Below are 21,032 nucleotides of genomic sequence, written 5' to 3' on the forward strand. Positions count from 1 at the left end.
ACAAAAGCCAGATGTAAGCAGGTGTTAGTGGGTGTACATGGCCTGCGATACAAACAACAAGCAGTTAAGCTGTAATGTAGGCAAATTGCTGCCCTCTGTGAACGGATTCTGAAGACCTTAGTAGCTAAAACATTTAGAGTTGTAATTGTGCAACCTCATTTAGTGAAACACCTGTAATATCATATAGTTGCTATAACCCAGTTGTGAGGCAGTAATATTAACCAGTAACTTTAAAAAATTTTAAGTTACCAAAAATAATTCTTTGATATCAAAGTGGAAAACTCAGTTTGGGTTTCCCTGGCTGATATTTGATCTGTCAGTCCTCTGATTTCCTTGCAGACTTCAGACTGAACCAGTCGATTGTAAATGTCAGGTCTGGTGCATTCGGTGCAAATGGTGGAGAAGACTTTCCCTACACCCTGGATGAACTATAGGTTCATATGAGACTTTCTATGTTTCCCCTCCTGGAGCTCAGTGTCCAAGCACGGCAACCATATAATATATATATTGAAACAATTCTACAGCTGAGAAGGAGTTGCAGAGCTCTCCATGGCAGAGGGAAACATTTTTTTTTCTTGCTCCCTTCCCCCTCAGCAGTCAGACAGCTCCAGAAGGGATGTGGGATGCTTTTCAAGATGCCCATCCCCCTCATTCCTCTCTTTCTCTAGCGTTGTGTGTGTTGGTTATTGAGCTGTAGTCAGATGGCTGTAATCATAAAAACCTGGGATTTGGCCAGCAGACTAAACTGGGTGGTTGGTGAGAATCAGCTCCCCGTGGAGGCTTTCTTTCAACTGCGGCACAAAACCTCATCATTACAGTCTATTTAACCTCCACTTCAACACCAAGATTATTCATTGTATGAAAAACCAGTTGGCTGGCTTCCTTGGTAAAAGCCTTCATTTGTTCTCGGAGTATAATTACAGCGCAGGCGAGTTTGTCCTGAAAGACAAATAAAGACAAGGACAAGATGGTAGGTAGGTAAACAAGGGTTTCAAATGTTTTATTCCTTTAATATCACTGACAAATATAAATTGCTGCTCCACAATTGGTTTTCAAAGGGTTTTTTCTGCCCCACATTTAAAGTGAGTGTCCAAATTCTCCAATTCTTAAAAAGTAAGTGCACAAAACGTCCACTGTTAAATAATTGTTCAACAAACAGACATTTGGCCTTTCCAAGAAGAAAGGTGGCAGGCGACGACAGCGATGTTCATGGAGCTATGACGATGTGTTGTCTTGTGTGTTTGTGCGTGTAGTTGTGTAATGCATGAGAGCACCATGCCTGAGACCATCACAATGAAAAGGAATGACCTTTGTGATATGTCGATATATCATAAACACTCATACATATCGTATAACTCTGTTAGGTCGTACATTTGTGTCTGTTTTAAGGCATTATCAGCCGCTTTGTGTGAAGGGACAAAAAATTTGCTAAAACCAAAGATACACATGAGCGTGATTTCCCCCTGATGCTGAAACCTGTAGCTTAAACAACTGGTCTGACTGTAGTCTTGTTCTTTGAGAGAGATTCCACACCTGCTTCTTAAAAAAGGCAGATGCTGAGAGCACCAGGGCTTCTGTCCAGGGGATCACGCACGCACACACCTCACCTGCACCATGGAAGCCAACACAGCATGTGGAGGAGGGAGTCATGCTCACAGGAAACGCTCACACACACATTCACACATGTTGATTGGCGGAAGAGAGGCAACATGCCTTGGATGAAAAAAAAAGGAGAGAACATGAGACGACCATAGACAGAGATTAATGCTTAGGTTAATACATGAAGTCTTTGTCAAGTGGACTTTTTTGCATTTTACTAGTAAACAAATGAACAGAAAAACCGGAACAGAAATATATTTTTTAAAAACACCCACCCACTACCCCCCCAGAATATTTCTCTCTGAAGACAGTGACGAAATAAACACACATACACACAATCACACACACTGTATACACATGCACACACTGACAGATGGCGTCTCGGCGAACACATCTGCCCACTCACAACTACTATATCAATACATTTCCCCTTCATCGCGCAGCTACACGTTTCCGATTCAAAAGAATCGATTCACAAAACGATTGAAAAGAAAAACAAAAAAGAAAAAGCAGCATTCCACACTAAACAATCTTACAATAAACAATATGTATTTTTCTAATTTTCTTTTTTCATTTTTTTTGGTGTACCATCGTCATGCTTTAACTGAGGTTTACAAGTGGCAGGTGCAGGAGCAGGGGAGGTTCCTTTGGCACCGTGCTGCACGGGTTGAGGACGTCTACATAGAGAAAAGCTGCGATCCTCTTCCCGCCCGCGATGATTCTGAACCAAACAAGGGCCTAAGATCTCACAGTGAGAGCAGCCATTTTGTTTGAGGCTTCTTGGCGTGAAAATGGACGAAACGGGCAACATATTTTTGCCAGAGGAGTCGACACCGCCCTCAACCTGGCCACCAGTTCCTCTCGCACAATTTTAGAAGTTATACCGATTTTTTTGTCCTATTATCCCTCCTTAAAAAGGGCAAGATGGCTTTGAAAACAGCTAAAAATTAGAATCATCACATTTCATTTTTCAAGGAGCACTGTGCCGAAATCTGAACAGACACAAAAGCCTTGAGGCACAAGAGACCTCTCTAAATATTCTATAGATTGACTATGCTGTGCAAAAAAAACTACACATAGGAAACTCTCAATAAACCTCACAAGAAGAACATAGGCTATGACTAAATATATTTATATATATTAATCTATATATTTAGTATATCTAATAAATACATTTGTTGATAGACATAGAGATCTTTCTTTAAACTATTTACATTAAAATTTGTACTTTTTTTGCAGAAACAATAAATAGCTATCAAGGCAAGGCGGAGGAAAGAAAATCTGTGGTTTTTACATTTTGGTGCTCGTCCGACGTGAACACAAAGAAAGAGGTAAACTCTCTCAGGCGACATCCATACTACTACGTTTACGTTTGAAACGATTTTTGTCCACACAAGTGTGTCCACACACACGCCTAAGAACGCATATAACATGAACACTAGGCAAGCGCATGCCGGTTTAAACAGGAAGGCATGGGTGTCCTGCTGGACGCAGAAATTGTCGCAGTTCACTTAAATAACAGCTGGTTTTCTCGCATGTAAACAGTTGTACCATTGTAAAATGCAGGATTTAACTGCAATACAGCTGTTAGCAAAGACAACAGGGTCAGCGACACTTGTAATTGATTATACATGTTGCGTTCTACACTGTTAGCTGAAGCTAATGCTGGTTGTATTCTTATGGAAGGGGTTCATGTGAAAGGAGCCTGACGAGTCAGTGAAGGCAACATCGTGACTGAAAGAACCAATCAGCAACTGTTTGTGAGCGTCATCATTTCCAAACATCTCTGTTTCTGCCCTTCCAGACTAAAACGCTGTGCCGGAGTTTTCAAACTAAAACGGGGCCACCAGCACTTTTCTAAAACTCCAGAGTAGTGTGGACGCCAGGTGTATTCGTAGCAAAGTTGGTGCATTTCCAAACAAAAACGTAGTAGTGTGGATGTGGCCACAGCATGTTCCCACTGAAGAGTCAAAGCCGGTCATTTTGTTGGGTGACTCCCATCGTCTCAAACCTAACTCCACCCATCCTAAGACATTGGCAAGAACATTCGCCCCATAAAAATAATACTCTCATTCTCCCCTGCCTGTCCTTTCTACATAGTGGAATGTGCTCCAGTCTCTTGACTGGTCTCAGTAGGTGGGTTCTTCCCTTCTTTTAGGTGAACAGGGCAGTGAAGAAGAACAAGTGTACAAACATGTTCCAGAACTGCTCCAGCATTCCGCCTGGTGGTGGCTGGTGTTTTTTTTTAGGTTTCCTAAATCTGCCAGTGACCCCTGTTGTTGCCAGGCTCAAACGTGACAAACACACATATGATAAAAGGATGCTGTAAAAACGCCACCATCATCAGAGAGAGGCAGAGAACATTGAAACCCACCCCCTAATCCCTCCCACATACCCCAGCCCTTAACAATCTCATGCTGCACAAGTTTTTTTTGTTTGTTTTTGTGTAACTTTCCCTTCTGAACTGCAGGCGTGGACATAAAATTACAGGATAGTTACCCGATTGCCTGCAAAAACCTGGGTACTAAGGGACGTATTGCTGTCGGCCCCGACAATTTAATTTAGTGTCCACAAAGTCTGCTGCACCACACAGCATGGGCAGAAAACTGACATGTCTCAAAACTCACTTATGATAACAGCTGCAGTGGGGGCCTTTAAGTTTTTAAGAGACAGTGTTTGAAAAAGATGACACAGTTTTACAAAAAGCAATTTTAAGTGCAAATCACCATGCACCGATGGTTGACTGGTGAGCAGGGTGTTGAAAAAAAGCCCCATCTCATGTCAGTGTCACACCTTGGGGGGGACTCTGTCTCAATGGACAACAAGGAGCGATGGAGGGGTGTATGTTTGTGTATGTGTTTGTGTGTTATGTATGCGCGTGTTTGTGTGTGTGTGTGTGTGTGTGTGTGTGTGTGTGTGTGTGTGTGTGTGTGTGTGTGTGTGTGTGTGTGTGTGTGTGAAGTATGAGTGAAATCTCATTAAGTTCTTCCTATGGCCCTTGAGGCATAGAAAAAGAGGCAGTGGGATATTGTGTGGTAACATTCTCTGGCTGAAAGTTGTGGTTCTGACAAATGGGGGGGACGGATGGAGGTGGAGTGTCTTTAAAATCCCACTCATTTGATTGGTGCAGAGCAGAGTGAGTGACAGCCTAAAGACTGACCGCTGATGACTGACAAGATATGGGCGGGTGTCTTAGGGAGGAGTTGCAGCCCGAATAGAAGCCTCCGTGGGGACAGGAAGTCCGCAGAGGCCTGAGTGGAGGAGAGGCCTTGGACGTGGGTCAGTCCTTGAGGAGAGGGAGGCAGGGAGGAAAGAAAGGAGGAGGGGTGAGGTCTGAGCAGGACAAGGAAGTCGTGAGAGCATCTTGGGACGGGATTGGCTGAGGGGAGGAGGTGGGTGCTGGGTCAGTGACCAGTGCTGTTTATAGGCTGCAGCCCAGCTGCTTGGCCATCTCCTGAGTGTCCTGCAGGCGCAGCAGGCTGGCGCTGGAGTAGCCCTCATCACTACAGCTGCTGCGCAGGCTGCCTCTCTCGTCTCCTGAGTCGCTCACGCTGCTGGTGCTCCACTCCAGGTCACCCAGCAGGTAGTCTGTCCCCTCCACATCCACGTCCAGGTCCTCTGTTGAGGTACAAGGGGACACAACAACAATGTGGTCAGAATGAGAGGAGATTCTGACGACACGCTATGTGGTCAGACGCTATTTGTTGTTTTTTTGTTTGTTAGCAAGATTATGGAAAATTACTGGACAGATCACGAAACTTGGTAGAATGATGTAATATGGATCAGGGGGCACTTTATTTAACATTGTGAGATATGTTTTGTGGATATGGATATTTTTTTGCATATGTTTACCGATCCCAGGGAATAATACATGAATCTCAAAACAAATCAGACACATTGAGTGGTCTGATATCTAAGAGTGTGTGAAATTTGGTGCAGCTTGATTGAATTTAAGGGGGCTGTTGGGCCTTGGAGGAGGTACACACTCTACTTAGTTCCATTCTAGTTTTACACTTGCTTTACATTTCAGCAGAAGCTGCTAGTATGACAACAAGAAATACTGAATGTATACAATGCTGAGGTAAATGCTTCTTAATGTTACTTAATGTCGAGCTTATTTTGAAGAGTAATTACATGTTGCTGTATCTTGGGCTGCAACTATCTAAAATCAAATTTTTAAAATCTTCAAACGTTTTGACAATGATTTTCTTGATTGACCATTTATTAAAAAAAAATGTTATGTTAAAATATGTTAAAAATGCTCCTTCAGTGTATCTTATTTCCTCACATTGGACAAGCTGCAACTAGGTGATGTATTAGCTCCACTTCTCCACTTAATAATAGTCAAACAATAGTTCTAACAAAACCTGAACTAAAATCTCACAGGGAGAGCAGCCATTTTGTTTGAGATTTGTATGCATGGAGATAGACAGATGGGCAACACAGTTTTTCCAGAGAAGACGCCATTGCCCTCAACCTGGTCACCAGCTGCCTGTGATGATAGTTAGAACCAAACAGGAACACAGACCTATGAGATAAAAAGCTCATAGCCTGGCTCATTCTGAATGATGTCTAAATCTCTCATAATAATATACAGTCTGTGTTTCCTGTTTTTATGCAACAGTAACTTTGTTTAAAGCATCTATAAAGAACTCTTGTTCTTTAAATACGATGACTTTGTATAACAACATTTATTATTATTACCTTTTACTACACATTATACTGGTGGAGTGTAGTCTTAATATTTAACAGGAAATTGCCTTGAAATCACTAAAAATACAACACTAGAATATTGTATTACTGCTACTACACTACCAACACATCTATCCATATTATTTTTATTTTTACTAATTACAGAGAAGTCCATCCTACAAAGGTTTTCAATGGTTAAATAACCTTTTGTTGTCATCAATACAAACTTAGAGGACATCAAATGTATTGCACTTGTCTCTGCCTGGCTCCAGAGGGCTATAATAAATCCTTCTAGTTTTTAATTTCCTGCAAACATCCCCACTATCACCACAGCCTTTTCATTTTACTTTCACAAAATCAGATTTATAGGGCAGCTAACGACAAGATAAAGGGCTCTAGGCAAACTCCTTTGAGTTTCTCACCACACTGTAATATCACGCACAATCTGTGAGTAATTACATCAATAAAAACTTTTCATAAATATCTAATCCCCTGCGAAAACACAGATGACCACAGTAACATGTTATTCTTTATGAGCTGTGGAGTAGGAGAGTTTTAGTTTGTGAATACACCTGCTCCCTCAACTATTTTATGGAGAGACATGAGTATATTAAGTCTGTGTGTCTGTGTCAGGCTCACCCTGGTCAGAGTCGCACTTGTCGGACACAGTGGAGCCGGTGCTGTCCATCCGGGTCCTCTCCACCCCCAGCTGTTCCAGGCGCCTCCTCAGGTGTCTCTGCTCCCGCTGTAGCTGCTCTACGGTGTGCTGAGCTCTCCTGTCGCTCTCCTCCAACCTCTGCCAGGAGCAAAGAGGGGGAAAAAAACACTTTAGGAGGAGCTGTCTGAAATCTAAGACATTTCAGTCACTCCAGCACACAATACTAATGCATTTATCCACCACAGCGGTTAACACGTTGCCCTGATTACTAGGTGCACACACACACACACACACACACACACACACACACACACACACACACACACACACACACACACACACACACACACACACACACACACACACACACACACACACACACACACACACACACACACACACACCTTGATGTGATCTTTGGCCTTCATCAGCAAGCTGAGGGTAGTGTGCCTGTTAGCATCTTGTCCCAAGGGAACAAGGGATTTCAGTCGCTCTAGACACAGCCGTAGATTTGCCCGTCTGGAAAGGAAGGAGGGAACGGAGGGAAAAATCTGTCAATACATATGTACTTATTTCCTTGTCAAAGATACATGTTTATTCTTTAACATAGTAAGTACAATTAAAAACGAATGCACACACACAAAGATATGTGCAGATATGCGTTTCCAGGCGTGTTAGTATGAATGAGGATTAAAAATGAATGCAAATGCTCGAGAGGGCGGAGATAGTTTTCAAATGATAACATACCAGTATGGATATAGCCTTAGTATCAGATTTCACCATAAAAATGACCAAGAGTTCCCCTTAATGCCACTTCGGGATCAAGAGGTACAAAAGAAAATAGAACTGTCACCCAACAATGTAAAAGTGAGATGGCCATGTAAGGTTATTTATCTGAGACCCTCTCATGTAGTTTACTCCCCGGGATGCTGGCATTGTACCATTATTACATCATGTTGCTACATAGGATGTTTCGAGCAGCAACGTACAAATCTTCCCTTCACAGGAAGAAACACAGAGACGTGGTGAAAGATCATCTGTGACATACTGTATGTCCACATCTGAACTGGACGTTCCATACACACACATCCACTTTTGAATTTCTCATGTCTACTCCATCTCCTCACACATCACTCTCAGCCTGCAGTCTTGGCAGCTGGTAAGCTGGTCTGGTGGGTGTTTCTGACCACTCGACCCCGCTGTTACACAACACACACCTCCAGTGTATACGTGTCTGTATGCCTGTGTGTGTGGCTGAGCGAGTGGGCGTGTGTATGTCAGCCTCTTCCTGAGAGTGAATGTAAAAATGTTATTTCGGCAGCTGAGGGCTGGCTGGATGAGCTGTTCATTTATTATCTGCTGCTGCTACAGGTAATCCTGATGATCGCGTCACTACTAGAGAGAGTTGGACACACCAAGAGAAGAGACTGATTTGAATGTGGCCACAGGACATGCACAAATATATTCTTAGCCCATGGCCTTTTAAAAAACACACACACACACACAAAGCAGAGTTCAGCAGCTGAAACCAAGTGCTTGTTTCTCAGCTGACCCAGTCAGCAAAGGGCAAACGGACTGTTCTTACATAACTTGGAAATGCTCAGGCTTGTGTTGTTGTGACATAATAAGGGATCAGCAGGGCTAGATAATGTTTGTTCAACAACATTGAAGAGCAGCAGACTCATGAAACAGATCGGGTCAAATGGCGTCTGAGTGAGAGGAAACGCTGCGGCCGTGGCAGTAGCACACAGTGCTATTTCAGCAACAGGTTATTCTGGTTCAGTGTGACTTCAGTGCAGTGTGTCAATGGGTGAATATGTATGTGAAGCTGCAGGTTTGTCTGCTTATCAGCCGAAGGCCACGGTCTATATTTCTCTGATCTAATTTCACACTTGTGTCCTCTTTAAGTGCGTCAGACCGGTCTCAGTGCACCTGTTTGCTCTAACACAATATCTGACTTTTTTTGCAGAGAACAGTAGCAGCTGAGTCTTTCCACAGTTTCTCCAGAGGATGTATATGTGTGAATGCATCTGAGCAGAGAATCTGCCGCTACATGTGCATGTGTGAAAGGGAAACAGCTCAAGAAGACACACACAAAGATGTGAACTTAAAGGAGGACAACATTTATGAGTGTTTAGTAATAAGGGTCAACGTCATTGTCTATGTGCTGCCAACAAAAACAAGTGACTTCACTAATTTCCGCTGAATTTATGAATGTTATGTCCTGCCTGAAACTCTACCCAGGCACCACCCCTCACCTGAATTTTCCAGAGACTTTCCTGTTGTTGTGAATGCCTCTGAGCGGAGATTCCCCTGCTGCATTCTTCATGTGTGAAAGGAAAACTCCAGTCCAGACATTTTCTGGCGTTCACATCTGAAAACAGCTATAAAGAGCCATAATGCTTTTATGCTCTGAAAAATGTCTGGAAATTTAGGTTAGGAGATTGTGTCTGAAAAGGGCTCGATGAAAAACTACAACCAGGTCAACTACAACCAGCCTGTCGTGCCTGTCTAGCAGGAAATCAGTCCTCTGACACTCAGCAGTAACTGCCCATGAGTGGTTTGGAGGAACTTAAGTATTAGAAAAGGGTGTGGTAATGGCTGGAGTCGTTCTTTGTGGACACAGATATGTACAAACTGATACCAGAGTCTGTGTTTTATGATATGAATTCTACAAAAAAGGACAAAATAAAGTAGGATGGAGGTGCTGTGTCTGGCTTGGTCTGAAATTAGGCAAATGTGCGAGTCCAACTTGTTGCATAAAACAGTTGCAACTGGGACATTTCTTGCAACCCAGAGTGGTTTCTCTTACAGTAACCCGTCACCTCCTAAAAACTAAAAGGTCAGCACAATGCGCTTTGACTTAACGGCAGTAAATCACCCTGTCACCTGCACTCTCAACCTCTGACCTCTAGGAGTAACTGCGGATGACTAGCTGGGAGGAACTTTAGTGCATAGATAAAAGGAAAGAAGCATGGTGGTGGCAGGTCATGTTATGTGGACGTTAAGACTCACACACGCACTCTCTGTGGTTTTAGATCAGCCAAAGCGGAACAGGATAAAGATATGGAGGGCTGGGGTGTGGAGAGGTGGTGCGGTGTGTTGCAGTCCTCTGGCTTTGCTCGCACTGGGTCACCATGAGTCATTTATTATCTGCCTGTGATGGGTTTCTGTCATCAAGTGAGAAACTGGCTAAAGGCTATGATTATTCTCAAGTTTAATACAACAAGCAGTGGTCATAATTTTCAACTCACGCACGAACAAGCATGCAAAAGGCTAAATCCCAGGCACAGGCCTCAGTGCCATATATTATTCAGGCTGACCACTAAGCTGCTGCTCTGGATCACCTAGCAGAGGCAGGATGGAGCAGAGAGCGATGCCGGCTCAGACAGGCTCACACAAAATAAGATTCATATTTAGACTTAAAATGTCGGCCTGAAGAACTGCTGAGAAACAGCAGCAGCATTTCATGCTCATTGCAAAAAAATTATTTCTGACTGACGGATTCACTGAAATAGAGCATACGTTTATCCAACCATGTAAAACGCAAGCATCATCCAACTGAAATACAAACGTGGAACTGGATTTTTTTTAATCTATTTTCTACATTTTCCACACCAGGGACACAAAACTGCACAAATGTGAGAGGGGACGTTTTTCTTTTGTGTACAAACGTTTGGTGATCACAGTTTGTGATCTGAATCTATCGACAGTCGCACTCCAAGAGAAAGAAGTTTTCACCATCACTATGGCAACCTTAACTACAGCTGCCTATACGCAGATGATGGATATTTAGTTAACAGCTTCACACACAGAAACACACACACAAATTGAACTTGAATTTCTGCATCCACTTATGGTGTTGTATAATTTGTATACTATTTGTACAATGTCTCATTGTATCTCATTGCTTTTCCTTTTCAATAACACATTAAAACCAGAGCTTTTGCATTTAGATATTTAAATTTAAGCATTATCCATTTCCATTGTTAATTTAATTTGCCATGTTAAAATGATTAGTTATTATTCATTGCAGAGCTATTTTTGTTTACTTTTTCTTTTAATCATTTTACTAATCCTGAATATGAAAAACTAAAATGAATATTAATATTGTCCCACAATGAACATATTTTCATTTGATATGAGTAATGTACTAACAGTTGAACAATCTGATATGACGAGATACTTTTCATTGACAACCCATGATTTAAACACTTCCATGGCAACAGTGGGGGAGGGCTTTTCTGGTGTGTTATGAACTGAGGAACAGCACTAACACAATTACACACACAAACAAAGACATTTTAACATACCTGTTCTTTTCCATTTCGTTGTGTGTAGACCTGTGGAGATAAAACAAAACACAGATGAGAAAATGACAGCACACATAATAACATGGTGACTGATTGAAGTGTGTGTGTGTGTGTGTGTGTGTGTGTGTGTGTGTGTGTGTGTGTGTGTGTGTGTGTGTGTGTGTGTGTGTGTGTGTGTGTGTGTGTGTGTGTGTGTGTGTGTGTGTGTGTGTGTGTGAGATCACTGCAGTCCAAGGTCTTACTGCAGGGGAGTGAGAGAGCAAGAGAAAAGGCTGTGTGGGAGTTCATGAGCATTCAGAACAGTTGACAAAATAAGATTCTAGGAAAAAGAGGGAAAGACTGGATAATCTGATGCCCGAGGCTTGTTCTACAGAGGAAACTTATTTTTAAGGACCACACTACCAAATGCGTGATGAGGAGACCAGGAGTAAACACAGTAATAGTAACCAGAAACAATAGACAGGAGCCGAAGTGCTTAGGACCATGCCCCTTCATGTTGACCTTACATGTAGCACTGAGCGGGCTAGGGGAAGACACAATGCTGAAGGTAAACACAGAGAGAGAGAGAGAGAGAGAGAGTACGAAGAGATGGGGTCAAGTATAGCTTTTGTAAGGAATGTACTGGTCTGACCTGTGTGAAAAAGGGGTAAGGTGGTAGGTGGGTGGCGTGGTGTGTGGTGTGTGTGTGTGTGTGTGTGTGTGTGTGTGTGTGTGTGTGTGTGGGGGTCAGAGGGGCAGAAAGCAGAGAGGATCCCCTCTCTGAACTGTCCGCCACCTAAACCCACTGATCCTCCCACCCTGGGTCCTAAAATAGACTATGCACCTTCAGCTCTGCAAGACCCTAGGCTGTCACCGCGCCATGGACAAGATCCTCACAGGACTGTCTAGCTCGCTTGCTTGCGCTCGCTTTCCAGACTAAGCTCCACTATCCTCAGTCAATCTCTGACAGCAAACATCATCACAAAGTCACTGATCAAACAGGTTAAGATTTTGTCTGTGCCACCACTGAACAGCAGTGAGTGAGTGTCTGTGTGTGTGTGTATGCGCGTGTTTGTGTGTGTGTGTGTGTGTGTGTGTGTGTGTTCGGCACTGTGGGGGTATCGTCTTGTTGCAGCTTGTCTCTTTGGGTGCTCTCTATCTCATTTGAGCCAATGCAGCCAGTGTACATTCCAGTGCAGGGCAGACTGCCGCTGGTGACATAACAGCACTAGAAGGGAAATGATCCCAAATTATTCAGGCTATGGGACACCTCCCGCCTCCTGCCCTCCCGCCTCCTGCCCTCCCCCTCGTCTGACCCCCCTCTACTACCTCAAACACCCGCAATGCATCAATATATACTGATATTAAATATTACTGAATAGTGATAAGATTATTCATTGTGAGTAATGTGGAATAATGGATGGGTTTCTCTAATCCCATATCAGTACATTACATTACAATCCTGGTCTATCAATTAGACAAGAGGATAATTAAATTACACCAAATCACCATACTATTATAATATCACATTTGCTGGGGATTTTTCTCTCCACAGTTGTAAAGTGTTTGGTCGTTGTGGGAACTGTTGGGTTTTTCTATAATATTGTGAGGTCTCAACCTTACTATGTAAAGTGCCATGAAATAATGCATGTTGTGATTTGGCGATATACAAATACATTTTAATTGAATTGAATTAAAGCTCCATCTAATAATCTTCTACAGAAAAGGAAATACAGACATTTAACATCTACAGGTCAAGGTAACTTGAATTTCAACATCTGATTTCCACTATGATTTATTTATTTATGAGTTTTGAGGCCAATTCTAGTTTTTGTAGTTAAAGTCTATATTAATGAAATATAGGCCTAGAGCAATATTTTTCTTTTACTTTCAGTTCTCTCTGGTGGACTATTATTTAATAGTGAAACTGCTTCTAAATGACCTCAAATATGGTTTGAAATTTCTGTACCAACATTTTTAGTTTCTCTTTAGCCAACAATATATTCCAATACCAAGATATTAGCACCGAGCTACGATCAGCCTAAACTATTCAGCCTGACTGATCAGCCTGCTGGTATGTTGGCCAGATAAAATTAGGATGTGCAATGTGGGTCTAAACCATTTTGTTTGGAGGTGAATCTGAAAGACAGAAATGTTGCTAAGAAACAACAGAAAGTAAAGGAGAACAAAGTTGAACTGTGTACTTGTTCTAAAAGCTCTAATAATTCTACAATTCACTCATTATTTCTCTTCCTTATTAAGCTGATTTCAGACATGAACATTAAAATGTCAGACACAATTTTCCAAATATTTTCTGGAGTTTATCTTTCTCATATGAAGAACGCAGCAGGAGATTGTCCAGGTGCATGTGTTCACAACAACAGTAAAATATCTGTAATATCCAGGCAAGGGGTGGTGTCTGAGTAGATAATGCATGAGGCAGGACATTCCCCTTGTGGAAATCACGTGGTTTTGTTTATGGTCCATCAGCATACTTATTGTCAAATGCTCTTGAATCTCGTTGTCTTTCCAAGTGGACAACTTCTTCCTTGTATAGCATATTTTTTTCATCCTGGGGTATTTGTATTCAGTTTTGCGTGCAAATTTCATCAACACAACCACTTTTCCACTGTGAACTTTCTGGACATTTTCCTACTGTATTCTTACATGGGCTCACTCGGACATTTTACTTGGGGGTTGGCAGGAAAAGTTCTGGCAACTGTCATTTGTGTTCTCAAATTCAGGCCCTCATATGTCTAAAGACTAATGTTTTCATGCATGTACTGCAACTCAAAACTTACCTAGACATTATCAGGAGGAGGCAAATGTCTGAATTAGTTGGGTTGGACATTAACCACACAGCAGCTCTCTCGAACACCGTCTGTGTAATGTCCTACTGAGCCCATGTGTGAATGGAGCCGGTCATTGTGCAGAGAATTCACGGTGAGAGAGTGGGCGTGGTGATGACGTTTCTATCACGAAACCAAAAGATTACAAATATCACAATACAAAATGTTACTATTTGTGCAGCCTATGATTTGCATCCTGCTCGCTCTACCCAGATGCCGCCCATCATCTAGACCAAACAGAGTATATGCATCGTGCATCCTGTTGTGTGCTACATGTGTGAAAGGGCAACTGTGGACAACCTGACTCTTCCGACTCCCCGATTTCACTCATGAAAATGGCTGAAAATTTACCAGTGCACCTTTCTACAGACTTGGTATCCAGCTCAGATTCTACACTCAAATGATTCCACTATTAACCTGTTTTTCCCTGTTTTTGAAATTTTGCTGTAGCTTTACCAAGTCCACCACATTAGCCTGATGGAAAGATGCCATTTGCCTTGGGTCGAGGGGTGTGGGGGGGTTATGAGTCTCCATCTATGTAATGGAGAAGCTGGTGCTCTCCACTGACTGCCAAGAGCAGGACAGACACATGGGGGGGAGGAGAGGAGGTGAGGAGAGAGCAAAAGCAAGAAGGAGAGAGAGAGATGAGGGGGAGAAGGGAATCACTACAACTGACTCACTACACATACACACCAGCAAAAGCACGGTGACGACCCTCCCCCACTACTCACACATCCATAGCATGAGGAAACAGCAGAAATTGGAGGGGCTTGTATATACTGGGTCGAATGACTTCAGATACACAGAAGGCTGCCTGTCCTACATTTCAATTTTCAACAGCAACAACAAAAAACCTCAATTACAGATCCATTCACTCAGTCGCTGTGTTGGTCGAGCTATTAAAGATCAAGACCCAACATCATAGCAGACAACATCAAATCATCAAGACTCTGCAAACTCCTCTGGTTCTGCTGCCCTTAAACACTGATGAGTAATAGCTGATAAAGTCTTCACAGCTAATGGGGGGGAGTTAACCTAACCTTGTAGTTAAACAATGGTTGAGTAAATGTTGTCACGCTTAACGGTTTTCAAGCTGCAAACAAGGACGAACCTGCAGCAGCTCGACTTTAAATAGAAACCGAGGTCCACATTTTCTTCACCGAGCACGTCTAAAAATGTAGCGCCAAGTAAGCATGTGAAGACATGATGCTGGAGGCAGGTATGTTCTTGCAGTGTACCTGCTCGTGTGTCACTGTGTGTATGTTGATGATGGAAGAACACTACAAATGTGTCACACTATAGTCAAGCCTAAAAGCCTCTTTCCTGACCAAACAAAATATTTAAAGCCGTTTTCAGACATGACCTTTGCGTAAAATCTGGAGAATTGGCTACGGTGTATACCCAGAGTTTGCCTTTCACACATGCACAACACAGCGAGAGGTTCTCTGCACAGACGCGTTCACAACAGCGACATATCCTCTGCATTATTCAGGTGAGAGGTGGAGCAGCCGGGTGCAGCAGACAGAGGCAGGAAGTGACGTATTAAGTCTGATGCGGAGATCAGGTGATTTTCGTTTACAGCACCCTGACACCGTCGTCAGCTTTTATAACCTCAAACTATCTTGAAATCTTCGTCTGTGTCTTCTACGTGTGTGATACCTCTTTTTCACTGGGAGATATTTGTTTTATTTTTGTCTTTCATTTTTGCATCTGTCACTTGTTAGAAGCATCATCAACCCCCCCACTAACTTGCGGTGAATCCAGCGGATCCCCTGCTGTGTTCTCACATTGGTTTCTCCTGGATTTCTACTGACATTATACTAGAAGGGAGGAGATAGTCTGTAGAAACTGTGGAGCGTCTCACTCTGAGTCCAGTGCATATCTGAAAGCAGCTTGAGTAACACTGACTTCCTGGGCTGAATTTCCTAAACTTATATGTAAATATTAGGGCTGCAAATGATTTATTTTCAGTGTGGATTACTCTGCTTAATGTTTTTTATTCAGTCTATAAAATGTCCGGAAAATTTTGCAAAAAGTGTCAAATAGTGTCCGAGGTGGTATCTTTAAATGTCTTCTTTTGACAAACAGTCTAAATCCCAAGAATATTTACAATGATATAACAGAGACAGAAGTATTTTTAGTTGAGAAAACTGAAAAGGGATATTGTTCTGGAATTTGTGGATTTATCAAGAAATCATTTATAAATAAACAAGATATTTGAAGATGTCACTTTGGACTTGGGGCGGACTTTATTCACTGTACGCTGACAAACTGTGTACACCAAAGATTAACTGAAAAAAGAATCAACTGATCGGGTGATGAAAATAATTGTGCAGATGTAAATTGTGTAAATCGAGTGTGCAAGTATGAATATATAGAATAGAAATGTGTAAAACTGTCTTGCAACTTTAGACCTGAGGACAAAATAGCTGGATATACATTGGGTTATGTGGGGTGACACGCCTATATATCAAACTATTTATGTGGACATTTCCATACTTCACCTCATGTGCTCTATACACTGCATACTGAACTTGGCATCAAGCCATTTTCAGCTCAGGGAACGACGCAGACCAACTAGTTTGTACGTGCACATGTTTGAAATGTTTATGGCTGTCCTCACGAGCCAACACTCGAAGACAAGCCTGCCATGATAAGAGTGTTGGAGGATGTGATAGTAGTTCAAATGGGGATAATCGATCAGGTGATGGCAGGAAGCTGTAAAGATCTATTTTGTCTGATCAAATCCAGGACAAATCACAACGCTGGAGACACTGAGTGTAGACGGTGCAAAAAGGGGGCTGTGGTTCAATATTGTGGTACAAACATGTTCACATTAACTGCCCGTGTTTAGCGGTCCTGTAACAGCTGTGTGCTGCATATACGCTGGGTAAACTAAGGTAAAAAGGCTATATATAAAACTGTTTATGATCTATACTGTATGTTCCCGGCAGGAACTTTTCCACACATGAGATTGCCAGAGGAAGGTATTGACTCCACTGGATGGTGGATGATGGATGATGACAGTGCGGCCGACATACCTGATGTGGGTTCAAGTAAGTATACAGTTAATCTGAATGGGTTACTGTGCATTATCTGACTGGCTGCCACTCTACTACTCGTGTTATTCTGGTGCACTGAGGCATTTAATGCTGCTGCCACCGAATATGACATTTACGCTATGATATCAATTATCTGACTCCGTCTACCCACACTGGGCTGCGTTTTTTGGCCATCACCCATTTTTTGGCACTTTCGGTTGCAGCAATATGCCGGTGTTGTATATACTGAAGAAGCAGGTCTCCTAATGGCAACTTTTCCACCTCAGACATGCATAAATCTCTTTTTTTAGGTTACATAGAATATAGTTTCACCAGCACAGCCTTTGATGCACCATCTGAAACGGCACAGAATCATTCACACGTACAGCTGAGGGGTGAAAAGACACAGATGACCTTTGAGACAAAATCAAACAAATCAAACAAAATCAAACTCTCATTCGTACCCTTGACTTTCTATATTAATGCATACGTCACTATGCAAAATCCATCTGGATGGATTTTAATGTGCCTTCACCGCACACTGAAATAATTGCATCACATAATTGATCAGATAAGACTATGTTTTTCCTGTTTTTCTGTCTCCATCCTGAGTAAAACTCTGCATACTGAAATCTCAGGAGATCAGCGGTTTCAGAAAAACCAGCCGGCACCAATAATCATGGCATGGTCAACGTCATATATCTGTCCTTGTATTATTGATGTACAGAATTCAGGTTACAGCCTCTGTGTGTGCAGCAGTGTCCACTGAGGTGACTTGAGCTGCCGAGAGCTGCCACCTGAAATGTTTTCTGCAGTCACCTTGACTGACCCAGTCTGCCTGACACCAGAATGATGTTTGGTGCTGTCAGTCACGCTTTAAAGAAGACAACAGCGAGTCTAAAAGTGACCTTACACCAACAAACTCACACATGCAGGCATGGCTCTAAAAGCAAAATCACTTTTTTCTGTAGAGTTACGAATAAGGTGAGGAGAATTAGGTGAGGGGTGTTAACAGACAGGTGGCAAATTCCTACCTTTTTTTCTAAAAACCAAGGCTTCGAACATTACATTGTTTTGTACAAAACTGGTGGGCAAATTTTACTGTGCAGTCTGTGACACAGCCAGTTATAGACTGTCCTCCAAATACCTTAAGTGGGTTATGCATACAGTGCATACAGTATGTACAGGCTGTTGACTAAATAAGGGTCAGGGTTCGTATGCTTTATTACTTAGGAATACTGTATGTGTAGAGAACCTTTAAAAGCTGATGGTCATCAGCGGATGTGTATTTCCTCTGAAACAAATGGCTGAGGTTGGAACAGTGTGAGAATTTTTCTAAGAATAACATAACTCATGCTTAATTTCTAATGGCTTTTTAGCTACATAAAATAAACTTAATGTTTTTTTTTTTTAACGGGTAATTTAAGTTACCTTTGATGTGGGTCATCAGTTAAATGTTTTCCCATTCCCATTGTGGAAACTGTTACTCTACAGTAGTGGCACAATACAAAACAAAAGGAGAATCAGTATAGATGACTATATGATATGATATAACATATTAACTTTTGGAAATGTTGTTGCTCCCTACAGGCTGAATTACTGAAGACTGCCCAGTGAAGCCAAGAGATAGCATCCAAACTACTCAGCCAATGATTTATGAGCATCTATGTGAAATTGACCTCAATGACATAATTATACAGAAAATGGACTTAACGTATGTGCAGGTCGATACACATTTCTCATGTGTGAAACTGAAAAAATGTAATCAAGTTTAAAACATTTGAAAACTCAAAGGTTTGACCATGATCACATTTGAGATGGTGTCCATTCAAAATGTCATCAAATTATACACAGAATAAAGGATAAACAAATTTGCTTTTGCTAATTAAAATTAATAATTCGCAGATGAAACCTAAAGATCAAACTGGGACCAATGGAATAACCTTCTGCGTGTGGGGGCACACTGGAAGTGGGAGAATGATGGGCGGCTTGTTGATGAGCTGAGAAAAAATGAAGTGTGGAGTTTCTTTGGCCAAGAGGAGCTGAACAGCTTTTACCTGCTACTTGTATTTTTCTTGCTTTTGCTTTTCCTTTTTAGGCTTTCCCTCTCTCGACTGCTGATGAAGGGTGGCATGGAGGCATAGCCGTGTTCCGCTTCTGCAAGGAAATAAACAACATAGTGGTCACATGTCCTGATATCTGGCAATGCACAATATAGTGTTACAGCAGCACGGTGATAAGGAGCCAAACCGGGAATAGAAAGATGATAAAATGAGCCATGTTTGATCTTGATCCTTTAGGCATTCTGTGGCAGTGTGGAGCAGACATGCAATGAATGGATTTCATGCAGTATATTTATCCTGTATTTTCTCCCCTCAGCCTGCACAATGATGTCATCTTGAACTGGAATAAACCCTACTAGTGGACCACAACAGAAGGAAAGGAGGGGCCTCCATAAAAACAATGTCTCCCTGCACAATTCACTGCATTTGCCACATATGCATTCATTCTTTCACTATCAGAATTGAAAATGCAAGTGTGCGTGTTTGCACATATGCATATAATATGAATATTGATTAGCACCTATTTGGGTCAGACGATGGATTCTGATGTATTGTGCGAAATCCTGTAACATTAATGTTTTAAATGTGCAGCCTGATTATTAATATGAAAGATAAAGGTTTTTTTTAAGCAGGTTTCAAAATGACAGGTGCATAAATAGAGTGTGATGTTAAGGGGGGTCGCTGCAGGTTGTTTTTTTCACATATGAAACAGATCCTGGTAAACAACATAAAATGATTTACCTCTTTCCCTGCGCTCGAGGTACTCGGCTGCTTCGATCAACATCTGCACCATTCCGATCGCCGCCATTTTCAGCAATAACACCGATAATAATGTAACAGTCCGATGAGGGATCCCGTGGCTGCACACAACCTGCTCCCCCCGCTGGCTCTGGCGCTCAGCTGGCCGCTCGCTGCTCCTCGACTGACCGCTTCCTAAAGGCGAGAGGTGACGGCGAGGAGTCCGCTCCTGCAGCGGGTCAGACGGGCTGATTCAAAGTGCAATGCACCGGTGAGGTTGGAGAAACAAACAGGTTTTTCGTCCTCAGTGATGGCCGGTGAATGGGTTTGCTGTTAGCTGGTGCTAGTTGAGGCTGGTGCTAACACTTGTACAGTTGTGACAGCTTTAGAAAAACAGAGTTAGCTTAATATTATTTAGCTAGCTCTTCACAAACGCGGCTAGTTGAAAAACAACCAAATAAGCCTTGTTTAATAGTTAAAGAAAGAAAAACAAGTCGAGTATCATGGAGGATATGTTCTGTTCTGTTTTAGGGATCAAATAAGTTGGCTAATGTTTGCGCTCGTGACAGATTGTCAGAACAACGGTGAGAACGTCTCCCTGCCTCGGTTTGAAAGTGAGGATACACGAGCGTCGCTGTCTTGTTGACTTGCCTGAGGTGAAATGTCAGAGAAGAACAAGCTCGCTGTCATTAAAGTTACACCGACGCTGTCATCCACCCTGCTCGGCTCCCGGCTCTGTGTCTAGGCCGCTTTTTAGTTTTAGTGCTGGTTTACCGCAGTTCACGCGTGACACGTCTGGCTGGAAACGCAGAGAGCGACTGACATCAGCTACAGAAACAGGCTGTTTATCAAACTGCGTCCAAAACACAGGCTTGTTGATCTGGCGAGCTACTGTACTCCACCACAAAGCTCCTGTGTGCCGCGCTGCCATTGGATGCTGGATTTGACAACTTGAGCTGCTATTGGTTGCTCGAGCCGTCAGTCATCAGGAGGGGGTATGCGCCGACTGCCACTGTGGCTTCTCCTCAGCCATTTTGGTTCCATTTCCCATCCGGGAACAAGGCACCAGCAGAGCCGCAATGGCGACAGTTTCTGCGTTA

At 42.5% G+C, this 21,032-nt stretch overlaps 1 protein-coding gene and 1 long non-coding RNA gene across 4 annotated transcripts; one reads left to right on the top strand and one right to left on the bottom strand.

The window, feature by feature from the left end:
* Window positions 1–971: 971 nt before the first annotated feature.
* mxd1 (MAX dimerization protein 1) lies at window positions 972–20,848 on the bottom strand. 2 transcript variants are annotated; one of them, XM_035166847.2, is made up of 7 exons: window positions 19,936–19,954; window positions 19,189–19,288; window positions 14,043–14,213; window positions 11,263–11,292; window positions 7,354–7,468; window positions 6,931–7,087; window positions 972–5,217 (listed from the first exon to the last, which is right to left on the bottom strand). In XM_035166847.2, exons 3-7 carry the CDS (start codon window positions 14,090–14,092, stop codon window positions 5,021–5,023), a joined length of 549 nt encoding a protein of 182 aa, XP_035022738.1. In that variant the 5' UTR covers window positions 14,093–14,213; window positions 19,189–19,288; window positions 19,936–19,954; the 3' UTR covers window positions 972–5,020. The 2 variants fall into 2 exon arrangements, with proteins under 2 accessions (XP_035022738.1, XP_035022737.1); XM_035166846.2 differs by lacking the exon at window positions 14,043–14,213 and having other exon boundaries at window positions 19,936–20,848.
* On the top strand, window positions 8,238–19,866 carry LOC118115589. 2 transcript variants are annotated; one of them, XR_004697584.1, is made up of 3 exons: window positions 8,238–8,320; window positions 17,045–17,146; window positions 19,511–19,866. It is a non-coding gene; the product is annotated as an uncharacterized LOC118115589 (long non-coding RNA). The 2 variants fall into 2 exon arrangements; XR_004697585.2 differs by having other exon boundaries at window positions 8,264–8,717.
* Window positions 20,849–21,032: the final 184 nt, after the last annotated feature.

The sequence above is a fragment of the Hippoglossus stenolepis genome, chromosome 9, assembly GCF_022539355.2.
Source record: "Hippoglossus stenolepis isolate QCI-W04-F060 chromosome 9, HSTE1.2, whole genome shotgun sequence".
Classification (NCBI taxonomy): Eukaryota; Metazoa; Chordata; class Actinopteri; order Pleuronectiformes; family Pleuronectidae; genus Hippoglossus; species Hippoglossus stenolepis.

Coding starts and splice junctions, on each gene's coding strand:
- mxd1 (XM_035166846.2), bottom strand. CDS start 20,002: ATGGCGGCGATCGGAATGGTGCAGATGTTGATCGAAGCAGCCGAGTAC. Junction 7,088..7,353: donor AGGCCAAAGATCACATCAAG/GTGTGTGTGTGT, acceptor TGCTCCTGGCAG/AGGTTGGAGGAGAGCGACAG. Junction 5,218..6,930: donor CAAGTGCGACTCTGACCAGG/GTGAGCCTGACA, acceptor GTACCTCAACAG/AGGACCTGGACGTGGATGTG.